The 24,428-nt window shown below is 37.8% G+C and overlaps 3 protein-coding genes across 3 annotated transcripts; 1 reads left to right on the top strand and 2 right to left on the bottom strand.

The window, feature by feature from the left end:
- The first annotated feature begins 648 nt into the window (after positions 1-648).
- On the top strand, positions 649-9,503 carry ggcx (gamma-glutamyl carboxylase). Its single transcript, XM_044144141.1, has 15 exons — positions 649-888; positions 1,176-1,376; positions 1,460-1,618; positions 2,197-2,362; positions 2,458-2,536; positions 2,629-2,735; positions 3,078-3,241; positions 3,335-3,630; positions 3,926-4,057; positions 5,097-5,248; positions 5,332-5,501; positions 5,578-5,708; positions 6,404-6,551; positions 7,058-7,262; positions 7,875-9,503. The coding sequence occupies exons 1-15, from the start codon at positions 864-866 to the stop codon at positions 8,032-8,034; spliced, it is 2,295 nt and encodes a 764-aa protein (XP_044000076.1). The 5' UTR covers positions 649-863; the 3' UTR covers positions 8,035-9,503.
- A 683-nt stretch (positions 9,504-10,186) lies between these two features.
- On the bottom strand, positions 10,187-14,955 carry snx24 (sorting nexin 24). The gene is made up of 7 exons (XM_044144142.1): positions 14,694-14,955; positions 13,448-13,531; positions 12,223-12,327; positions 12,016-12,110; positions 11,851-11,880; positions 11,648-11,712; positions 10,187-10,635 (listed from the first exon to the last, which is right to left on the bottom strand). The coding sequence occupies exons 1-7, from the start codon at positions 14,760-14,762 to the stop codon at positions 10,565-10,567; spliced, it is 519 nt and encodes a 172-aa protein (XP_044000077.1). The 5' UTR covers positions 14,763-14,955; the 3' UTR covers positions 10,187-10,564.
- Positions 14,956-15,890: 935 nt separating this feature from the next.
- Positions 15,891-22,333, bottom strand: loxa (lysyl oxidase a). Its single transcript, XM_044096190.1, has 6 exons — positions 21,529-22,333; positions 19,940-20,048; positions 19,289-19,420; positions 16,999-17,155; positions 16,077-16,200; positions 15,891-15,910 (listed from the first exon to the last, which is right to left on the bottom strand). The coding sequence occupies exons 1-6, from the start codon at positions 22,136-22,138 to the stop codon at positions 15,891-15,893; spliced, it is 1,152 nt and encodes a 383-aa protein (XP_043952125.1). The 5' UTR covers positions 22,139-22,333.
- Positions 22,334-24,428: the final 2,095 nt, after the last annotated feature.

The raw sequence follows: 24,428 nt of genomic DNA, 5'->3' as shown, positions 1-24,428 counted from the left end.
ACGCAGAAAACAAAAATGAAAATAAGATCAAATTTATACTTGAATAATACTTGAACTAAATAGTTAAATATAAATAAATATTAGCAAACTAAACTCTCTCAAATTACTTATTACTAGTTTCGTCTTTCTTTATTCAGGATGTTAAACGGGTCCTCCTGTATCGCATATGTCCCGGGTTTTCTGCCATATCTTAATATACTTATCATTTTACATTCAGCTTTACTTGATGGAAGTTGATTATTAACATTTTTAGATTTCAACGCATGTACCTCTAGATTTATAGATTAATTGTAAATGACAAAACTAAAATTATTTTGCTATTCCCTTAGATGTTTTAAAAAATTAAAAATAAGAACAAAAAAGAGGAACAGGAAAAAATTGTCTAAAATTAAGAATTAATTTAAGAATAGTAAGGAGTCCACATTTTCTCTTTATTTATAAATGAACAATAATTGCAAATATATGCAAATTTTAAATACAGAAAATGAAATAATTTCCTTTTCAGACTGATAAAAATATTTCCCCTCTAAATTTAAACATTCGAGTATAAATAATTATACGTTTGTGTGCTGAGGAAGTTTTCAGGATGTGACGTAGAAGAGGATGGAATTAGCAGTGAAATCAACCAATGAGCAGGAAGCACCTTTTTCACAACATTCCAATCCTTCCCACAACGTTCTCCTCCTTCTCTCCTCCCCTCTTCTGCTCTTTTCGGTGAGTGTGTGGTACTGTGACACGTAAACTTTGTCCGCCACATTCCTCTCGCGGGATACCTTCACCTGGGACAGGGAGAGCAGAGAAAAGACTCATGCCTGGTCCCGAACCAGAATAACACAGAATCTTACAAAAACCCAAAACAAAGCATGGAGACGAGAGAAGCTACTGCAGGTGAGGTTACTATTAGCACTGACTGTCAAACAGCTAGAAAGAGAGCGAGAGAGAGAGACAGAGCTGTTTGTTGTTGTTTTCACTCCAATTACCAGTTAGAGCAACACCTAACAAGCTGGGATCTCGACACCAGATATGTTTGTGTAAATATTGTCATGAACACGAACATGACAGGTTGTTTTGATTGAACAGAGAGAGCACAATGAGTCCATTCAGATCTTGTTTAGAGTTGCCTTTAAACAATAACCATGACTCTTCGTCTTGATTCTCCTGTATTCAACTTATAGGTGCTTTTGTTGGCACCGACAAAAAGAAAAAATCTGCAAAGAAGGATGCAGCCCCTAAAGCAGTGAAACCACAGACTAAAAGCAGAATGGAGGAAATCTTTGGCTTCAGGAAAGAGGACCTGAGCTCCTGGGATAACCTGGTGGCCCTTCTGAACCGACCCACTGACCCTGCATCTCTGGGCATCTTCCGCTGCATGTTTGGTGAATAAATCAATGCTCTCTGCTGTTTAAATCTCAACTCGTTACAAAGAATAGTCTGTATTCATGACTTGTGTTCTGTCCAGGTTTGCTTATGGCTATAGACGTCACACAGGAGAGGGGCCTCAGCCACCTGGATTACAAATATCTAGATGGGGTCCCCGTGTGCCGATTTCCTCTTTTCAATTTCTTAGAGCCCCTCCCGCTGGATTGGATGTATGTGGTGTATCTGGTGATGTTCCTCGGTGGGTACCTTACCATTAAGAGAGGCTAGTCTACAGTCTGAGCAGATTTCTATTGGAAATCTATTGGAAGATCTCTGTGAGATCAGCAACTCTCGATTGTTTTTACATCTGAATAATATTTGTCACCATGGAATAATTAACTCCAAGTTGTTTGAAAATGGCCTACGATCCCTTCTGACATTGATGAGTGGCAACAATTACTTCTCAAGGGTCATTCCTTTTATTTCTTTAATTTGCATACCTGTATGTTGCTAAAACTTCTGCTTTTATAACAAAGGTGTCATCTGCTAAAGTTCTTATTCATTAAGTGCGTTTCATAAGCACTACCCACCTGCTACTGTCCTCGCTTAAATCCTGCAGAAACAAAAAGGGTGTACTTACTTTTTCTACACTTTTACTTTAAGGTGAGGTGTAAATAATTTTAGAACTTGGCAGAGAGTAGACCAAATACACATACTCATTATATTTACTATTTCTGCAGCATGTAGCAGCTTCTCAACACCTCATGAGTCTGTTCCGCTTAAAAAGTAGGTAACTGCTCAATTTCAACTAAACTGTGTGTTTATTTTTAATTAAAGGTGCAGTGGGCATCATGCTGGGCTGTTTCTACCGTCTCTCATGCCTCATGTTCATCTCGACGTACTGGTACATCTTCTTCCTGGACAAAACAGCGTGGAACAATCACTCGTATCTCTACGGTCTCATTGGGTTTCAGCTCACCATCATGGACGGCAACAGATACTGGTGAGGTGGAGCTTCATTAGACTGCTTGTGAATTAATCTGGATCCTTTTCTCCACGTCAGTCGTTTGTTTTTGTTTTTTTTATGCGTATTTTTAGGTCGCTGGATGGATTACGAAAACCTTCCATAAGAAATGCTCATGTTCCTCTGTGGAATTACACCTTACTGAGGATGCAGGTTTGCTTCAGTCATCATTTAGCTATTTTATGTGAAAATTGTTATGACAATCTGAGCTGATTTAATGACACCTGTGATCTCGTTTTTCAAAGATCTTTATTGTATATTTTATTGCTGGAGTGAAAAAATTGGACGCAGACTGGGTGGAGGGATATTCCATGTCTTACCTGGCACACCACTGGCTCTTTGATCCTTTCAAGTATGTTTGCCTTAGTCCTTAGTAAATCACATAATTTTACAATCAAACATGCAGTGGTTTTTATCACGATAGAGTTCGGCAATACGGCTTAAAAGTAGATTCTCAAATTGTTTTTATACCAGATTCGATTTCCGATATTTATTAATTTTTTAATCTTGCTTTCTTATTTTTAAAAGAAATTACAGATGACAGAAAATATTTTTCAATATTTCTCATATTGACACTGACTAAAGACTGCTTTCACTTAATATGCGAAAATGCCAACAAGGTATAAAAGCTTTTGCGAGGCAGTGTGTGTCATATATGTTACTGAGCTGTAGCAACGTTGTTTTTGTTTTTCAGAGTGATTCTTCCTGTGGAGTTAGTGAGTCTGCTGGTGGTGCACGGAGGCGGTCTAATTCTGGATCTCACCGCCGGATATTTGCTGTTTTTTGATGCCACACGGCCAGTCGCGTTTTTCTTCGTGTCTTATTTCCACTGCATGAACTCTCAGCTGTTCAGCATCGGTCAGTGTGCTGCTTCATTCACTCTCAGGACAGCTGTAAAGTCTTTGTTTCCTCCACTGATGTGTATTTACCTGTATTTTTAACCCTGTTCAGGGATGTTCGCCTACACCATGTTGGCAACAAGTCCTCTCTTCTGCTACGCTGATTGGCCGAGGAGATTCTTTGCACGCTTCCCATCTTTGCTCAGCGGAGTCCTGCCGTTCACCACAGAGGAGGTTCAGCCCAGCACTTCCTGCCTTTACCCTGAAATCCACAGCAACGAACGTCCAGGGACACAAAATCCTGCAAAAGCTTCCAAAATGAGATTTAAGCACAAGCTGGGAGCTGTTTTTACTATTCTTTACATAGCCGAGCAGTTTTTCATGCCTTATTCGCACTTCATCACACAGGTATGTCTTCTCAGTGTCTTGCATTCATTTCTTAGATTGTTTTATTTCCATTTCTGAGTGGACAACTTGCTTTCCCAGAGATCAAAAGCCCATTAAACCCTCCTGACAGTGAAATACAGTCATTGTGTCACTATAAACAGCAGCTCAGATAGTCAAAACTTTGAAATAGGAGAACCCTTATCATTCAATCTCTGATAAGCTGAAAACATGGGTGTTCGCTTTCATGCATGTGATATAAAGTACGAGGGGGTGTAATATAAAATAGTTCTAATGTTCTTGTTTTTTTTGGACTCAGGGTTACAATAACTGGACTAATGGTTTGTATGGATACTCCTGGGACATGATGGTCCACTCCCGCAGCCATCAGCACGTGAAAATTACCTACAAAGATGGGAAAACAGGGGAAATCGGATATCTGAACCCAGGGGTGAGATACCAGAAAAAAACAAAACCATGCGAGGGAGGAAAATAATCATGCTTGCACTTAGAGTTGTGTCGTTCATTTCACTAGAGATTGGATTTAACCAAATACTAAAAATACTTATTTACTTTTTACTTCTCTACATGGCTGGGCAATAAATTAATTTGATCAGAAGATTTCATTTTTGGAAAATCTGAATTTTTACCAATGCAGTCCTGAGGTTTCCGTAGCTCAGAGTGATGTCAGCTCACCCAGTGCCTACTGTCTTGTTTGACAAGCGTGTTACACAGTTTCTGTTTACTTGGACTTTGAATTCAAGTCCGCTCACCGAAAGAATGACTGAAACAAAAGCGTGCGTTTGAAAATATCTTTGGGCATTTGTAATTTCTTTTCAAGAAAAGAAATCAAGATTATTTTGTAAAAAAAATTTGGTATGAAAAAAATCAGAAATGTTATTTTCAAGCCATATTGTCCAGCCCTATTTTTTCCCTATCCAAAAAGTTGTTTAAAAATAATAATTTAAAAAATAATGTAAAAACTATTTGGGTCCATAAAGCTGTTGAAAAAGGTGAGAGGAAATATGCCAAAATGCTTCCTTGCAAAGTTTAGATGTGTGTCTGGTCCACACCATTTGAATAAAACAACTGTATCACCACCTTACAACTATAAATATGGTATAAACAGTAAAATAAAACACTACAAGTGAAAAAACGCCAAGGGATAAAAAAAATGTTTTAAGAAGAGTTTTGAAAGTGGACAATAAAGGGACACTTGTGATACATAATGGCACATCGTTCTATTACCAATCAGTTGGATCTCAAACTACAACATTTATTAGAGAATCCATAGCACATTTTATTATCTGTAAGATCTTAAAATCTTAAGAAAGGATGTAAAAAAACTGTAATCTGCAGGTCAATCACAATAGTAAAGTAATCAGCCATCACCTAATCATCAGTTTTTAAGCTATGGGTTTATCTAATAGTGTTTTTCCTCAGTACTGGGAGTTTTAAAGCTTTCTGGAACAATCCTGCCTGTGTTTCAGGTGTTTACTCAGAGTCGCCGCTGGAAAGATCACGGAGACATGCTGAAGCAGTACGCCACCTGTCTCAGCGGGTTGCTCCCACGCTACAACATCTCTCATCCTGAAATCTACTTTGATATCTGGGTGTCGATCAACGAGCGCTTCCAGCAAAGGTAGGTGGGAATTTGGATGTCAGATGTCGGATGAAGTGTGGAACAAGTGTGATGGTTGAGTTCGCCATGTTCTCCTCTGTAAGGATCTTTGATCCTCGCGTGGACATCGTGAAGGCAGAGTGGTCGCCTTTCAAACCAAACCCGTGGCTGATGCCCCTGCTGGTTGACCTCTCACCCTGGAGGACCAAGTTCCAGGAGATTGAGGGAAGTCTGGACAATCAGACTGAGATCGTCTTCATTGCAGATTTTCCAGGTTGAAGCTCTCTTCTTTGTCCTAATTTTTGTTGTAAAGTATTAATTATCTAACTGCCATCTCTGTTACTGCTCAGGTCTCCATTTGGAGAACTTTGTGAGTGAAGACCTGGGCAACACCAGCATCCATGTGCTGCAAGGGCAGGTGAATGTTGAGATAGTGGAGGAGAAGAAGAACCACACTCTGCAGCCTGGTGACCAGATAAAGGTACAGCTCCACAGCGTCGCCATCAGGAGTTTGATAAATACAAATACAATGTTTTCAGACACTAATATTCAATCAAATTGAGATTTAAACATTTTGTAGGAATAGTTATACATGATTGGTCAAAATACTTTTCAACTCAAGTAAAAATTTGAACTGCTGTGCACTGGTAAATACATGTTTGAAATGGAAAAAGTGCAGGATAAGGTCGTATTATATTCTTCAGTATAAAATAAGAGCAATAATTTACAAAAGGGATCCTCTGTGTAATGTTCAAAAAGGGGAAATGGTTGTTAATGAGGGTGTTGTAAAATGAGTGTTTTCCTCTTAATTAGGAAGTAACTGTCACATTTCTTTATGTGAGCAAGTTGTTCTAATCCAGCAAGTTTCTTCTGACTGCTTGTGTCGCCTGTCTGTCCTTTTATAAGCTAATGTTAGCAAAGAAAACTAAAACCTGCTGTGCATGTTTCTGAAAAACAGAATCTCCAGCTGATGCATTAAGTGATTCACCTTCAAAGGCTGCTGAAAGTTTTCCAAATGTGCAAATGCAATCTGAAATGTCATAAAGGAGGCAGGTGGACTGCGGAAAAAGCAAAAGAGTAGCAATAGAAGAGAAAGAACGAAAACCTGGCTAAATAATTACAAAGCAGTATTTGTATGACTCTCCTAAATTTTTATTTTCCTTTACGTGTTTGCAGGTTCCAGCAGGGGCTTATCATAAAGTGTACACCATATCTGAGAGCCCTTCCTGCTACATGTATGTCTACGTCAACACCACAGAGGCAGTGCTGCTGCAGAACTTCACCAAACTGCAGGAGCTTCAAGAGCGCATTCGCAATGGAACAGGTGAAAACAGTTCGGATGAGAAGATGCTATAAAACTGGCCTGGTAAAAACCAGCTGGCCATAAATAAAACTAAAACTATTTTTAGTTTTATTTATTTAGCTTTTATATCACCAGGATAAAAACCCATTGAGATTAAAATCCTCTTTTTCAAAGGAGTGCAGGAAAAGAGGCAGGAAGAGACACAACTCACAAAAAATACACAGTAAAAAGAAAATGTCAAGCTATAAAAAATCTGGTACATATCTTTGAATCAACATCAAGAACTATTAGTTTGGATTATACTATAAAACTGCTGTTAGTTTCATCTGAACACATCAAGTTTATTGCAGGATTTGGAGGAAGATCTGTCAAATTTTCTTTCAGGCAAAAACTTGAATCTCATCTGTTGGCGTTTCTTATGTTCCCGTTACTTTCTTTGGGGACAGAGATGTTGCTAAATGAGAAGCAAACTGTTGCTACTCGAATCCATTCACATCATATGTTGACGAATGACTCTCCCTGAGCAGAAACCGAGCCTCTCCCTCCTGAGCTGCAGCCTCTCATGGCGGCAGAGGATGACAGAGAGGCGGAGGTCAACGCCACCGACCCCGTCGTACAGCTGTTCCTGAAGAGGCAGCGTCGGATGAAGGAGGTGAAGAAACGCAGGGAGGCGGGAGTGCTGGAGCGACTGGATCGATTCGCTGTTAAAAAATACTACACAATACGGAGGGGGTACGTGCTCTCTGTTTACACTGTTCCTACACAGTCTTTGAAAGTACACAGAAGTATTTTTCAAATCTCGATAAGACTTGAAACAATTATTTTTGCAGATTCTTCTTGTCCATGATTTTCAAAAAGTGAAAAATAACATTTGAAGACAAAAACTGTTTAAAGCTAATTGGTGGAGGAAGGCTTGAGTTTTTCTTCTAACTATATAAACAATGGATGGATGCAACAACCAAACTCCTCTTTATCTCAGGATAAATTGTTTGAAATGCTAAGGTGTGAAAAGAAACAATAGAGATTCTGATTTCCTGATATTTTTAAAAAGTGAAATTTAAAATCAGTTTTCTCTACAAAAAAGGCTGGATGTTTCATTATCTCAAGTAATGAAACATTCAAGTTCCAATTAACAAACTCATATTTAATTACCTTAATATAATGCTGTAATTAAATCATTACGGGAAATTAAGTAATTGAACTGATAGCACAAAATACAAGCATGTTGAGATGGTGAATGTTTTTGAAACAAACTGACTTTAAAATCTTGAGATCAGCTGAATGACCTATTGAAAATGTTTTTGCAACACTAGGAAACAATGAACTTGTTCCTTTGTCTGGTAGATTTCTAATGACAGCCATTGCAATAAGAAACCTGGCGGTAGGCCTCCCCCCTGTGGAGCAGCTGAGGAGTGAAGTAGCCTTTGCCAACATGAAGGAACCTGAAGCAGAAGCCGAGCCAGACGAGACGCTCAAACGTGAAGTTGGTCACGCAGAACTTTAAAACTTGTCAAAACAAAAAGTATGATAAGGATGAACTCCGGGTACTGAAACACACATTCCTGCAAATCTGTTACTGCTGGACTGTTACCGAGTGGGGTCCTCTCTGTCCAGGCCATGAAAGTACTCTGAAGACATGAGCATTTCAGGTGATTTCCATATGTAATATTCTGTTCTTAAATTTCAGCTTTCAGCTTCCAGAACACGTTGCAGTACAACCAAAATTCTGTATGTTTGTGTTCATGATGTCACTGCCACAAAGCCATTAGAATAAGATCTGCTGGAAGATTAACTCATAAACATATCAGACTATAAATGGGAAAGCATGATGCTGAATGAGTATTATGTCTTTAAGTTTCAGCAGCTTGAACCTTCTTCTTTTTTTCTTTAGAGTTTTTACCAAAATGTGAGAGGGAAAAAAAAAACTTGATGACAAATGTAAAAATAATTGTAAGGAATCATTTTTTAAAAAACAACTGTCTTGATAAATGTGTTTATTTAATAAAATAAGGTCTGACAAAACTTTGTAAATCATAAATTTATTAGTGTTTGTATATTACAAAGCATTCGTTAGTGTAGATTCAGCGCTTACTGTAGTTTGACATTATGGCACATATATGACATTTACACTCAGTTACACAATAAATACATAAAATTCCTCACCATGAATCTTTAGAGGATGATTTTATTTAACTTCCTTTTACTAATTAGAAGAAATGTTTGCTTCAGTGTTAAGAAATAAAGATCCAGCCAAGAAAAAAAAAAAAAAGATTAAACTGATCATTGACGACTGTCCAAACAAAGTCACAGATTTAGTTGATATCAACAAAACAGTGAGTTGTTGTCTGGTCTTATATTGCACATGTTAAAACAAAGCACCCTTAATATCTCTACTTAATTAATACCTTCACAACTGGCCTATTAATGATATATTCCCATTTTTAATGAATCATAAAAGGAGTTGGTGTTAGATGCTGGTTTTCAGGAATAAAAAAAAAAATAGAGAAAAGGATTCAGGTCTGTTTAGAAACGAGAATCTCTTTGTGGAAATTGTACTTTAACCCACGGCTGCCAGGACAGCGTTCGTACAGAAGCAGCTTCACAGTAACGGCTCAAAACTAGTTATTGAGCTGAAATAGTTTTGCATAGATCACTTGCAAAAAAAACAAAACACTAAACTGTAACCAATTATTCAAGTGACCATCTCTGTAGGCTGTGTATTGTTCACAATAAATAAGTCTTCATGTAAAAATTTGCAACAGAAAACAAGGTAGTTGCACCACAAACACACGATTCTTTAGTTTAATTTTATGGATATGATTAAAAAGTGGAAACTTCTGCTTAACGAGTCTAATCAAAATTGAGGCCAAGCAGATTTGGCGCCATCAAGGTTCAATAAATTCTGCATGCAAACAGCAGAAGCTAAAAACAGTCAAACAGTTATACACCTGGGAAACGGAAAGATCTTTTTTTTTTAAATATACTCATTTCTGCAAGTACATTTAAGTGTAAAGATAATGCTATTGAAGCATTTTTTATTAACACTTTTTTTAAAGTTAATCAGAGTTTGAAGGAAATTTTAAATGGTAATTATTTCAAAAGAGGATGCCGTTTAAATAAGGCAAATGTGTGTTTTCAACTAAATATTTCTAAAGTTGGAGAAAAAGCTAAAGAGTTTATAAAACTGGAGTGAATAGTAGCACACCAGGATTAACAACTCCCCACAAAAACAATTTAATTTAAGGCTTTTTACACACATTTTACCAGGAGTGTCAATATTTAATAAGGAATTTTTATGTAACAGGCTCCATGTAACATAATGAGTCATAAACAGCTGGTATATTGGTCATTTCTAATTAAAGGCAGATTACTCAAACTATATCACACAATGAAAGCTTTTGCACGTTTGGTTTCAAACTGCGTGCTTCTTTAAAAATCTCAAGCTCACCACTGCTTGGAACGGAGCAGATTATTCGGCATCTGAGAAAACATTTGATCAAAAAACTACAAATAAGGATCCACGTCATTTCAAAATGTGCTTAAATGAAGCCACAGCCACATTATTCCTGCTGCTCCTTCATGACAAAAAGAAATGCATCAAAGGTTTTGTTCAACCCTCGACGCCATTTTCTTCAAGATACGACACATTCACTAACATTTCCAGCCTATCTTTATTATTATTCCAATATATAACTCTAAAACTACTGAGAATGTTCACCTTTTTCCAAGCTATTTAAATGTATCTGTCAGACTATTTATCATACAATTTACATTTTAAAATTGACTTTTAAAGTGAAAATCAGATGGAATATGTAGCAAAACACAAGTTAGTGTTAATGCATAAAATGTAGTGAATTATCCAGAGACCAGCGATCCATTTTTGTTCAAAAAGAAAAGTAGACAACTTATGAGTTTTTGATGCATGTCTGTGAGTAAAAAAGAGGCTCAAATTATGTTCTTCTACGTTCTTCCTGGTGCTGGTGAGACGCATCGGTTTAAATGCCGGCTTGCGCATCATTTTCCTCTCGGCGGCTCTACCTCTGCTGAAAATCTGGGTAGAAAACGCCGTCCACCACGCCTTCAATCACAACGTTGGAAAAGACATCTAATAAGGAAAAGAATTGCAAGGTGAGAACGAAATGCACATGTAATTTCACAGCTTTTGTCTACAAATTTGAGTGAATACCTTTTTATTCCGGTTATTCAATTTTGCGTTTTAGTTACAGCTCTGGAAAAAGCTAAAAGTCCACTGCCCTGAACCCCACTGAAAACTTAATATTTATTCCACCAAATATTGATTCCTGAACTCTTTGTGAGTTAAAACATTAGTATTGTTGTTTCTAAATGAATATAAAGTTGTTTTCTTGGCCTTACTTGAAGCTTTTTCATTATTTTGACCATTTGTCAATTTCCGCAAATAAATACAAAATCTTTGCTTGGAATTTTGGAGACATGTCAGACGTTTATAGAATAAAGGAACAATGTGCATTTCACTCAAACATATACCTATAAAAAGTAAAATCAGAGAAACTCATCATTTTTAGTGGTCTCTTAAATTTTTCCAGACTTCTATATAAATAAAAAAATATACAAGTAAATTAGACGATTCCATTGAACACCATGTTCAACTTTCAATTTGATGCTCTTTTTCTGAAATAATGTTATATAAAATGAGATGGACACACCTAAAATATTCCTGTTGTGCCTCTTAAATCTGTGACATATTTACTCAAAGATCATCAAGATGGTTGTTGGTGTACGTGAGACACAACTTCTTATTGTTTTCCGTCAGCAGTGTTTTTTTTTCCTTGGAACTCCCCCATAGAAGCCGTTTTTGCCCTCCGTCTTTCCTTTTTCGCGAATCATAAACACTAGCTTGAACCGAGGCCTGTAATTCTATAAATGTTGTTTTTAACCATCTGATTGATGTGATTTTTAGACTCATTTTAGAGGACATTGTTCCTTTCGTGAATCCAATCATTGTTTTGTTTTTACGATTTGAAACATTTCACTGAGAAAAACAAACAAACACAAAAGTAGAAGAGATCTGTGTATGGAAAAAAATACTTTTCTCAACACTGTGAATAAATGTGGACCATCATGTCATGTGAGCGTACCGTGTGCAGAAGGAAGCAGGTATGGATCTCTGAGGTAAACCACCACTGGCTGATGAGACAGTTTACTGAAAAAGAGTACAAGAAAAAAAGGGAACTGAGCGGGTAAAGTTCAACACGCTGCCTGACGCACTATCTGGGTGAAAAGCAACACGAGCACATGAGCTGCTGATTTATGCAAAAGGAGGAAACTCAAAATGACTCACCTTGACTCCATTGATTCAGTGTCAAAGGAGCTGAAAAGCATGAAAGAAAGAGAAGTCAGACCACATAGTCGTTCAAGAGTCTGGGAACAAAACTGTCCCACAACATAAACTGCCACAAATTGCTCTATTTTTCTATGCTGAAGCCAGCCTGCAGTTCCAACTCACCCACAGCTTTCTGTTTTTGGCACTGAAGGAAAATGGCGGACGTTGAGGAAATCCAGGAATATCTTTGGGAGGACCTCATTTTCCATAATTACAGTCTGACAAAAAAAAAACAACAAAAGGACATTTTTGTGAGCACACCACCTCAGGATGCAGAAACAAAGTTGCTCAATGAGTTAGGACAGCAGACAGAAAAAACAAACTCTCTACCTGCAGGTAGAGCTCCAGGCCGTGCCTCCTCTGCTCCAGAACTTTAGGGACCCAGTTTCTGACATGCTTCGAAGGGATTTCAGGAGGTTTTATGCTTTTTTTCAGCTGAAACAATTCAAATAGTTAAAATAAAAATTTTTCTTATGCATTTTATAGTTATATCAATCTTAGAATTGTGCTATATTTTTGAATTAAGCTTCAAGTTTTCTATCTAGGTCGTTCTTTATTATAAAGTTGCTTAAAGAGAATCTCTGTAACCCATTAGCTGTGTTAAAATGACTGTTTATCAATGTGTTACATACAAAATGTTACACAAAATGTAAAATGTCTGGGAGAAAGTAGACCGTATGTCGTGACTGGGAGTGAAGGCAACTCCTGGGTTGTTTGGAGCTTCAAAAGTATAAAACACATTTTAAAAAGGAATTTACTGAGTTTTAAGTTCTTGGTTGTCATGGCAGACAAGTTTAACAATGTGTGCTCCACTATTTTCTTCAAAAAAAACGTGAAAAATATTCAAGTAATACATTTCTGTCACCACCTGGCTTGCTGCTGCGGTTTCTCTCCTTTCAAGTGTTTTTTTTTATATACATACACAAAACACATCATTCTGTTAATTTGTTTACTTTAATTGCCCAGAACAGCACACAAGTTGATTGATTATTATAATTAAATGAAGAACACATTTGTGTAGTGAATTCATCTAATATGTTTCACTTAGTAAATCACAAACTCTTCAATAATACTCTAATTTATCAAGATGCTTCTGCACGTCGTCAGATTCTGCAAATTCATTCATTCACTCAAATCAGTGGAGTTGCATATCTTAAATATGCAAGAACTGATTTACCTCAATAAATATGAGGAAGGGGTGAGAGTTTTGACTGCATTGTGAAGCTGTTTGTTAGACGGTTGCAAAGGAAATTGCACATTACCAACATTTCATGCTGCATAAGTTGCTTTACAACTAAAAGAAACAAATTGCATAATAATAATGCAATTAAAAAATATAAAAGAGAGATTAAAGACTATTGAACAAGACAATTAAGGCAGTTAAACAAGAATGAGGCTTTTAACGCAACAATGAGGCTGTTAAAACAAGGAAAAGCTTCAAGGTCATGTGATTAAAACACATATTTTTCTGGTATTATAGTTACATATCTGAGCACAAAAACCTCACCACAAAATAAAAAACACACACAGTCGTGAAGAGAAACCTGAGTCTCACCATTTTGTGCAAAGCGTGGAATTCACTGTAGCGTTTCTCAACACTGTGCAGTCGGCCGTTCACCAGCACGTCAATTTTGAAGACCTGACGGAAAGACAAAAAGAAGTGATTTCCTCTTGCAGAGGGTACATTTGATTTGGTCAGCATTTAGCAGCTAACAGAAAGGAAACATCTGTCTCCATTTTTTTTGGTTGATCCGTCAATCCGTCGTCTATTTCCCTCCCTTTGCTTGATTGTTCCCTAAAAAAACTCAGTTTCCACCACAATGACAGCGCGTTCTGGAGTGACAATGGAGCTGGTGACAAAACTCTGGACAGAAACTTAAATATAAAAAACTCATAGTTTGGAACTAGAAAGAACTAAACTGCTTTTAAAAGCTTTGTACCATTGGTGTCCTTCTCTCATATGTATTCAATGCAGATATTGAATAGAAATATGATGCTAGAACTGCTTAAATCACCTTTTCTTATTGGTTACCAAATAAGTTTTTCATTTTGAAAGAGTTATTTGGTTTTAAAAGAGCCTTCCAGAGTCACAGGTTGCACAACCCTGGTTTGGATCAATGTATTTTTATGTATCAGAATGGCCTAGTCAAAGGGCAGATCAGAGTTTTAAATGCATAGTATTTTCTATGACTATTAAGAGTATACATTGCATGGTTGTGTAAAGAGACAAATTACATTATAATTGTCATAATATATGATGTAAAGAGTCATTTATATTTAAAGGCAACTATATAAAAATATGTAATAAAGGCAAAATATATTTTACAGAGATTCCTATTATTTACTTAATTTATCTATTTACACAAGTCTCAGTCCGCTCTGTATTACAGCACAATTAAACTCGGTAGCTCCCCTTTGAAAAGTGTCCCAAAATTAGTCTGTCTATTTGAAAAAAAAAAAAGAATTTCGCTGAGTTATTTTTGATGATGATTTCAGGTAAAACGGTTTAAACTTGTTTACAAGAAATAAATAAAGAAAAATCTTAGATATCGCAAGACTGACTAAAAGTGCAATAGCTCTTTAATGTAAACGCTACCAAAAGTCAGCAGGTTATAGGGGGAAAACTGAAATGTTTACAGAGAGAAAATGTGATAAATTCAAATATGAGGAGGTGATGTTCTGCTAAAAAGACAAATTAAAACAATCGTGTGTGAGCATTGACACAGTTTACGAAGCAACTCGATCAGGTTTGAAGGTGATTTTTAGACGGAGACACGAACACAGGTTTTCGTTGATCTTACCGTGAATCCTTTCTCCACTGAGCTGTTCTCCGAACGGAACGACGGGATCGACAGTCGGATCGGGTGCATTTTTCCGCCGGACCAAACGGTTATGTTTGGGTTCTATGTGATCTTCTAGCGCGTACACACTAAAGCATTTAACCCAAACACTGACTGCTAGTGGTTTACTGCACTCAGTGTGATAAAAATCACTGAATTCAAATAAACTCAGGCATGTCTCAGTGCTGCCCCCTTATGGACTGGATGACATGGATTGTAGCCTGGATGGTGAAAATACTACTAGAAATTTTATTTATTTTTTTTTATATAGTGAAATTATGAAATTACTTACGAAAGCTTTAACTATATATATATATATATATATATATATAGCAATTTTACCTTTCTAAAGCTTTCTTTCTTTAATTTTTAAAGATAACAAACAACATAAATAAACCCTTTATTTAGGAACCTCAGTAACATGTTTTTGTATGTAATAGTTCCCTTTATATCTAAGCGATTCTTTTGCATCAAAAACTATTATTAGTTTTTGATGTATGGCATCAAAAACTAATGATAATCGTAACAATAGTAATAGAAAAATGTAATTTAGTGATAAAATGTATAACAAATAATAAAAAAATAATAAAAGCATTAATAATGTTTATGTAGATAAACTGATAAGCTAAAACCTGTAAAACTATTGCTTAATTTTCAGTAATTATTGACTGTTATTGCACTCAGCAGTCACAGGACATTTGCCAACACATGAAGCAACTAACCTGTTTTTTCTTCTTTTTGATTGTGTGCAGTTTATTAAAGCAGAGCAAAAAAAGTTGAAAAAACCCCCCAAACATTCAAGATGATATCTGCCGAATTTATTTAAGAAAGCTTCATCAAAAGCTTTAGAATAAAGACATTTTTCTGCTGCATAAATATAGTAAATGCATTTTCATTTTAGATAGCTTTTACTTTTTGATTTATTGAGTAAGGGACTAAACGGAGGCAGATTCAATGTGGCAACCCCTGAAGAGAAAAGCCAAAATAAAGAGAAGAAGGTACAATGACTAAGCAGTGAAGGGTATTGTGTTGTTTTAATCTCTTCTTTAAGCTGTTAAATTTAACAGATTTATTTAAGTGTCTTCTAAAATACATATTATCTTTCACATGGGTTGATCTTTCATAAAGAGAGGAGGAAATTTCTTGAATAGGTTTTTTTCACTGCTGTGTCTTAATATCTGAAAAATACAGAAACAAAAGGACCATGTGAATTAATACAGAACACAATCTTAAAATAAAAAAAGTCACTTCAGGATTTAATGATCTCACAACAATATCTGATGGTTATCAACATGATTTTTTTTCAAATTTTAACTGGAGATTCTACAAAGAAATGTGCTTCACAGGCAAAGATAGCCTGTCTGGCACAAACCTTGAGGGTGTATTGTCCAGGTTGCACATCTGTGATGTCGATCCACTGACAATCGATGTCTGCGTTGTAAGTGTCATAACATCCTGGGCTCAGACCCTGCACATCAAACAGTATCCACATTCAACAATAATGTGATAAATGTGTAAAATCATGTGCAGATCTTTCACAGAATTAATGCTAAAGGTAATTTAGAGCTATCCTAAAGTATGTTACTGCTTTATTGTACCTACAACAACAATAATTACAAAACAATCTAAATTATTTGAGTTTAAATCGAATAATGAATCAGGAAGTAGGAACAGAGTACCAAACTTGTTTATATTCATGTAAGCAGAGAGGCCAAAACTTCCTTCTTAGCACCTCTCTTATCATATATGGATGTTATTAAAGTTGAGATTATACGTAATTTTTAATTGAGAAGTTTTTAATTAAACTCATCATCTGAACCATGATGCTGGTGCACCGGTCTAGCGTTCAGCTGTAAAATCTTGGTGTTAATCCAAGTATTTTTCACCCTTTAAAATATATTCTCATAGAGAAAGATACTGTATTTACTGTGGTAGCTTCCTTTTTGTCTGTTTCATGGGAAGGACTCTCAGAGAACCCAAGACTTAGAGAAGTTACATAAAATACATGATTATTCTAAGTTAAAGGTTGTCACTTCATCAACCTCAAGATTTGATAGAGCAGAAAGGCTTGTAATGAAATGGTTTTTCATTAACAGACAAAAGTGACAGGACAAACTTGTTATTTTAACATATTTAACCCACTAAAACTGAGGTATAGACTTTTAAATGAGCATAGCATGGTTTCTAGAAACACTCAGAAGTGTCACAGTTTTGTTTTATGTTTAAATATGCATTCGTGGAAAAAAACTGGAGCTTATTTTTAGACCTGTGTGTGTGACGTGCAGGCATATCTCCGGTAGTATCCATAGTCACAGGAGGTGTCTTCCAAGCAGAAGCTAGCCTTGTGGCCCTCTGCCACCGAGTGCTGAGTAGAGGAGTCCAGCAGCTCATAGTGGCTGAACTCGTCCATGCTGTGGAAATGCCTGTCGATCAGCAGCAAAACAGACGGGTCAGAGAATAAACTCTTTCTGCAACCACTGGACACCATGTATAAATTCCCAAATGTCACAGGTGATAATTCAATTTTCAATATACACAGTTATGTGACCTTGTGCAGAACAACATCTGGTTTAACTCTGCTGTCTCTTAGGAAAACAGTCAGGCCTGTGACTGCACTTGACTTTCAAAACACTGACAAAAAATCTATACAGACCACATCAACAGTTTGCTGAATCGTGGCCAAAAAGGCTCCATATCGGGAAGCAGCCCAGTCGACCTCTCACTTCACAGCATAACTATGGAGTGAGGTAGTTTCAGGAGAAACTGAAGTAGGACTTTTACTCAGTGAAAGATCTGAAAGATCAGCAGGTTCCCCTTTGGAACCATTGAACTTTACATTTTATTTATCCACATACATCTTTTCTGTTGATCATGAATCAAACATTCTGGTACTGTTTAAGTTTATTAACGTCATCTCGGGAAAATATTGAGAGCTAGATTTTATTTCTGTCTAAACAAAACAGAAAATCCTACTTTAGTATCTTAGTTTGTTAATAAATAGATTATAAGGCTGTGTTCGCACTGCAGCTTGAAGTGACCCAATTCCAATTTTTTGTCAAATCGGATTTTTTTTCTTCTTTTTTGCCGTGGCCGTTCACACTGCCAAATAAATGTGACCTGTAGGTGTTCTGCAGTGTGAACGGGCAAACGACCTGAAAGTATCCCGCATGCGCAGTAGAGGGCGCAATAGCGTCAGCGTTCTCCCTGTTCTCCCAACCGCCATAAGAAAAAAAAGTGCTCAGTGTTTGCGGAAGTAAACATGGATGCTAACGGTAGAGCATAGCTTACACATTTGAAGTTGTTGTCCGGCCGAAGCAGCATATTAACAACTTAATCCTCATTATAGTCCGTCATAGTTGTTTTTCTTGTCACTTGTGCGTATCAGGGCATGTATGAAAATACATACATGCCCTGAACTGAACGTCAGTTCGGATGAATGTGACCTGGACGTTAGATCGCATTTGAATCTGCTATGAATCGGATATGAGTCGAATTCCAAAAGAATCCGACCTGTGATGAAAAGATCGGATACAGGTCGCATTATGGCAAAAAATCGGAATTGGGTCACTTCAGCCTGCAGTATGAACGCAGCCAAAAAATGTCAAAGTTGTTGTGGTTTACCATAATAACAAAAAGAAAATGTAGTCATCAGCCTGTACTGTAAAAGTATTCTTTCTGTGTTTCAATAACCTGTGGTATACATTTGTCATAAAATAGAATCAAACTGCCATGCAGTCAACATGGTGTATTCATACCATCAATTCCTATTGATGCACATTTAACACAAACAAGGATCAAAATGGAGGAACTTTGCAGCATTCTAATGTTCAGAGTTACGGCCAATAAACTCCAGTTTAGCTGATTTTCATACTAAACACTTTTTGTGTGATGTTAATGTTACCAATATTTGCTTAACTTAGAATCACTTTGATAGCAGAATGTAAATAATTTATTTTCATATGATTGTAAGTGAATTCAGGCTCCACTGTGTTAAAATAGTAATTAACAGTCAGAGTTTTTTTTTTAATAACTCCGATTAAGAAGATTTGTTTATTAAGAATATTGTGACTCAATGCAAAGAGTAGTCATAGTTTGATTCACCCTCTGCAACATGATTTTTGTTAAGTCCCAAGCTGCCTACTTATCTATCAATGTGTTTGTGTTCTGATAAGTGATTTTGAGTCATGGCGTAAAGGCACTTTCATTGGTTATTATGTGTAAAAGAAATGCTGTATAAATTTAAAAAATCTAAGGAATATTAAAACAACTGTTTAGTATTTAATACGTAACAGGATTGTGTTTGTTTGACCACAATGAATTTTTAATGACCTTCACAAACTTTTTAAAATTCTGTCAGTTTTCCACTTGGTTAAACTAAGCAGATTTATGAAGTGAGAGAGCACAATGGGAACAGTTTACAAGCTGACTCACAAAGACAGAAAAATAGCACCAAAACCAAAATCCACCCAAACTGGAGGAGAAATGTAAAAAAAAAAATGTATCAAACGTTTGTGTGATGATGAGGTGGACAGCGTGGATGTAAACTTTCTACTCACTGGTGGCAGCTGTGCCACTCCCAGGAGTAGCGTGGCCTGCTGGGGAGGAAGTCAGCTGTGCCTTGGTTCTTGACTTTCTGAGGAAACCTCAGCAGCACTCTGGTGTCGTAGTCTCTCGCTCGATAGGCTGAGCTGCAGGCATAGAGCAAAGAAAACAGATGTGATTGAAGGGACAGAAAATACCTTCTTATGTAGACGGTGACATCACCACTGATGTTTTCCCTGCTTCATCTGTTCCTCAGTGGAGCAGACTCTCGGGGTCCAAACTGAAACCAAGTCTGCCAAAGTGTGTGTGAATGCATGTGTGTGAATGCGTGTGTATGTGTGTGACTAAATGCAGGGTGGAAAAAATCCTTCAGAGCCGCTCGGTTGTTTGGGTTAGTCCTCGATAATGTGTTTACCATTCAGGCTTTCTCTCTGAGGACAGGCTATGATTAAACTTTTACAGAAATCCACCAACTCCACCCCCTTTCTCCATCATCAGCTGCAGGAATCACTTAATTTTAACTCATCTCATCGCTTCAGCTGGGCAGTCCTTCCTTACAAACACTTAGGTGGTTGTTATGGCTCAGAGCTCCCTGATTCACACTCAGACAAGGCTACAACTCCCACCCTTACTTTTTTTTTCTCCTCATACACGAGTCCCAATACCTTGACAAACAGTTTTCCTCAGCTGCACATCTCAGGTTGTACATTGGTGCTCTTTGGACATAAGCAGAGGCTTGAACATAGTATGGATCTGGCACAAGATCAGGAAGACCTACAACACAATATGAAAATAGATTAAAATTATTGATCAATAACATAGATCCAGTTGATGGTGGGTTAATGCCAGCTTGAAAAATGAAAAAAGGAAAAAAAAATGAGGGTGGTACACCCATCCATCCATCTATCCATTTTCTTACACCCTTCTTCCCTAATGGGGTCGGGAGGGTTGCTGGTGCCTATCTCCAGCTGCGTTCCGGGCGAGAGGCGGGGTACACCCTGGACAGGTCGCCAGTCTGTCGCAGGAGGGTGGTACACTTTTGTCCTTAAAATTTCTTACTTTTTAAATGAGGATCTTACCTACTATCAAAATGAGGTAAATCTTAAAAACAAACATTATATCGGTAACAAATGCTATCTAAACATTTAGATTATAATGACACTGAAACTTGGTTCAGTCATTCGATATATTTGTTGTTCGGCAGGGAATGCCTGGTATGTTTACATTGACTGTATTATGAATAATTATATTTAACCTTAGTGACAGCTAAGAATTAGCATAAAATTTGTGGTTGAAGAAGTTTCTGGGTTGTAACTAGCTTAGCTTAGCGACAACGCTATAGTCAAACTTCTAAGATGAACTTCTGAACTTTGAGCCACTTTCTTAATTCCGTTTTCTGGGAGGTTTTTAAGAAGCCACTTTGTTTTAATACACTTAGAAAGTTTGCAGCCAGCTTTAGCTGGAAATAAAACTGGGTATTATTAGCAGGTTTCACTATTAGCAAGTGAAGCTTCCTAATACCTTGGAACAACACGGTATTAGCTGTAGCTGTCTGTGAAAAAATATTTACATTTCATGTTATCAATTTTAAAAATTTACACAAAGTTTTTAAGTAATTTAGTGACAGTGCTAACTTTAAAGTCAGACCTTAGCTGAGCTTTTCAACCCTGCAGCTATTGTTGCCAATGAATGCTACAACTTAACTGTGGTTGACATGGGAAAAATTCACCTTCCACCGTCTTGTATGGACAGATTTAAAAAGTTTCTATCCAGCCTGTTGTTATAATGCTAATGCTACTATTAGCATATAACCACTAAGTAGCATTTACCAATGAACTGTAGATATTATTTGCATTTATATAAATGTTATTTTGTTAGAATCCAGCTAAAAGTCATGACCAATGAACACAACTGTGGTCGAAAAAAGGTTTCTACCGACCATGTTGGAAAAGTTTTCATGTTTTTCTTTGTGATAAAATTAGCCATTAGTTGTAAATAATTAAGAGGAAAAACTTTATGGAGTTGACTGTATTTTACCTGTTAATTAGTACATAGTTTATACATTAACAAATCTACTAAAATAAATCCAATTGCTGGACTTATTTCATTGGTCAAATAGTTGTTTTTTTTCAGTGAAAAAAGGTGGAGACACTTTTGATGAACAGATGCTGTGCTGAATGTCATTACAAACACCCCTTTCTGCCAAGCATCTACACGTTTATTCATGCGTAAAGAGCGCCTTCTTCATTCTTACCATACTGATGATACCTTGTACCATATCCGGGTCTTGACCTCGGTCTTGGTCTCTCGTAAACATCATAATGATTGTAATATGGATTGTCAAAGTCGATGGACTTGTAAGGATCGTACGGATCATCACCGACCATCATGTCACTGGCTCTGGGTAGAGGCGGGCTGACATTGACATCTCGGGTGTCGTTGACAGTGCGGTTCCCCTGCGCCCCGGTGCTCTCCGCGGGTCGTTCCCGGTGAAGATGCTCCTGATGTTCTTGCCCTCTCACAATCGTCAGGAGGCTGCGGGGCGGCTGCTGCTGCTGCTGTGGGTGACTCCGGGCTTCCTGATGTCTCACGTCCGCATCCCGGATGATGGTGACAGGTCGCGCCTGCTCTTGTTCTTGCGCTGCGCCTCTGCGCTTCGGCGGCACGTACTCCGAGCCTTGGCTTAAAAGGCTGAAAACCTTCCCGTTGTGAGACCACTGCAGCGTCTGCCGAAAAGCACCTCTTTGGTCATTTCTTGGTTGCGCTCCCGGGTTTCTCTGGGAGCTAGCAATTTGCAGGAGCACAACAAATAAACAGAAGCATGCGTAAAAAGTGCCAAATGGGCCAAACACGCGCCTTCCCATTATAAACTTTATGAAATCTGTCAAATATGGACAGAATGCTATTATATGGACCAAAAATCCTAAATTTGAGCAGCAGTCTTCATGTCTCAGTCGAAAGGACGTTCAAAGAGCAGAGAAAGTAAAAAGCAAAATTTTAGTGTTTCCTTGAGACCTCATATCGCTTTTCTGCAGCCTGGAGATGCATAAGATGATGATGATTATGAGGAGGAGGAGTTCAGCATTTGGAGGAGTTTAGGATCTTGTTATACAAGTCTGCTGCTGCTCATGTAACGACGATGACGTGTGATCATTACCAACCAAAATTGCACAATCTGATTTTTTATAGGATTTATATGAGCGTTGGTAACAAGCAGTGAAACAGAAAAGAGTGAAATCAAGTTTAATATTATCATGCCTTGCAAAAATATATTCAAACGAACTTTTTTCCATTATGTTTGCTTACAACTACAGACTCGTAGTGAAATTGTCTGTGACAGATCGACACAAAATAGTGCATGATTGCGTGGAAAGGAAAGGCTGCATGGCTTTAATTTTCTTACAAACAGAGCCCTCACTATAGGTAGTTGCAAAAAGGCAATTAGGGCCCCGAGCAAAAGGGGGTCCCCGAGGACGGAGTTGTTGATCTCCGTGAATAATACAGTGAAACTAATGAAAACAAACCAGAAAGAAACCTCTAACAGAGACGTTCCTCCACGGCATTCCTGAAGTAACCAAATACAGCGACCATAAAAAACACTGAGCCCACCGAAATGACTGGCTTACTCGTGATACCCCTTTAAGAGAAAGCGGGCCCCGTCACAGCTCATTCGCTGTGAAACAAGTGCAGACAGGCACCAAGCAAATAGCGGGACATCTTTAAAAAAATAAGAAGCGGACCTACGCCTGGAATAAAAAAAAAATAAAATAAAATGAAAAAAATAAATAAACGAAAAACAAAAACACAGTGATCAGCTATACAGCTATACTCTAAAGCACAGGTGTTAAACTCCAGTCCTCGAGGGCCGCTGTCCAGCAGTTTTTAGATGTGCCACAGGTACAAAACACTGGAATGAAATTGCTTAATCACCTCCTCCTTGTGTAGATCAGTTCTCCAGAGCCTTGCTAATGACCTAATTATTCTGTTCAGGTGGTGCAGCAGAGGCACATCTAAAAGTTGCAGGATACCGGCCCTCGAGGACTGGAGTTCGACACCCCTGCTCTAAAGTATAACTGACTCATACTTTAAGATTAGACTGAACTTTAACACAAATATAAACTACTCTTTGTGTGATAGGTTTCTATATATATATATATATATATATATATATATATATATATATATATATATATATCTATATATATATATATATATATATATATATATATATATATATATATACTTTTATGATAAATTAACGGAAATCTAAAAACTATTTTGACTTAGAAAACATAGAAGAAATTGTGGAAGTATTATGAAACATAAATGACATATAAAACTACATTAATTTGTTCACATCAAATATTCACAAGTTATAGATAATAAAAAGTAGACTATCCATCCATCTATCCATCTTCTTCCGCTTATCCGGGGTCGGGTCGCGGGGGTAGCAGCTTCAGAAGGGAGGCCCAGACTTCCCTCTCCCCAGCCACTTCCACCAGCTCCCCCGGAGGAATCCCAAGGCGTTCCCAGGCCAGCCGAGAGACATAGTCCCTCCAGCGTGTGCTGGGTCTTACCCGGGGCCTCCTCCCGGTGGGACGTGCCCGGAACACCTCACCAGGGAGGCGTCCAGGAGGCATCCTGACCAGATGCCCGAGCCACCTCAACTGGCCCCTCTCGACGTGAAGGAGCAGCGGCTCTACTCTGAGTCCCTCCCGGATGACTGAGCTTCTCACCCTATCTCTAAGGGAGAGCCCAGCCACCCTGCGGAGAAAACCCATTTCGGCCGCTATCCATAATCTCGTTCTTTCGGTCATGACCCAAAGCTCATGACCATAGATGAGGGTGGGAACGTAGATCGACCGGTAAATCGAGAGCTTCGCTTTTTGGCTCAGCTCTCTCTTCACCACGACTGACCGGTACAGCGCCCGCTTGACGGCAGACGCTGCACCAATCCGCCTGTCGATCTCCCGCTCCCTTCTTCCCCCATTCGTGAACAAGATCCCAAGATAAAGTAGACTAAATTAAGTGATATGCTTTGCAGCAGTGATGGGGAAAGGCTCCCCTCAGCATGCAAACTGGAGGATGTGCCGCTAATCACCGTAGCTCCATCATAAGTCTTGGCAATTTTTAGTCTAAACGACTGGAACTTTT

The sequence above is a fragment of the Gambusia affinis genome, linkage group LG17, assembly GCF_019740435.1.
Source record: "Gambusia affinis linkage group LG17, SWU_Gaff_1.0, whole genome shotgun sequence".
NCBI classification, from domain to species: Eukaryota; Metazoa; Chordata; class Actinopteri; order Cyprinodontiformes; family Poeciliidae; genus Gambusia; species Gambusia affinis.
The sequence above is the reverse complement of the archived record's forward strand: the minus strand, read 5'-3'. Positions and strand labels throughout refer to the sequence as shown.

Excerpts from the sequence above, each read along its gene's own strand:
- loxa (XM_044096190.1), bottom strand. The coding sequence starts at position 22,138 with ATGGGAAGGCGCGTGTTTGGCCCATTTGGCACTTTTTACGCATGCTTC. Across the intron at positions 19,421-19,939 it reads GAGGAAAACTGTTTGTCAAG|CTCAGCCTATCGAGCGAGAG; the intron begins GTATTGGGACTC and ends CTATGCCTGCAG. Across the intron at positions 15,911-16,076 it reads CAGACAGGCTATCTTTGCCT|ATATTAAGACACAGCAGTGA; the intron begins GTGAAGCACATT and ends TGTATTTTTCAG.
- snx24 (XM_044144142.1), bottom strand. The coding sequence starts at position 14,762 with ATGCACCCGATCCGACTGTCGATCCCGTCGTTCCGTTCGGAGAACAGC. Across the intron at positions 12,111-12,222 it reads GCCTGGAGCTCTACCTGCAG|ACTGTAATTATGGAAAATGA; the intron begins GTAGAGAGTTTG and ends TTTTTTTGTCAG. Across the intron at positions 10,636-11,647 it reads CCTGCTTCCTTCTGCACACG|ATGTCTTTTCCAACGTTGTG; the intron begins GTACGCTCACAT and ends TTTCCTTATTAG.
- ggcx (XM_044144141.1), top strand. The coding sequence starts at position 864 with ATGGAGACGAGAGAAGCTACTGCAG. Across the intron at positions 4,058-5,096 it reads TCGGATATCTGAACCCAGGG|GTGTTTACTCAGAGTCGCCG; the intron begins GTGAGATACCAG and ends CCTGTGTTTCAG. Across the intron at positions 5,249-5,331 it reads AACGAGCGCTTCCAGCAAAG|GATCTTTGATCCTCGCGTGG; the intron begins GTAGGTGGGAAT and ends CTCCTCTGTAAG.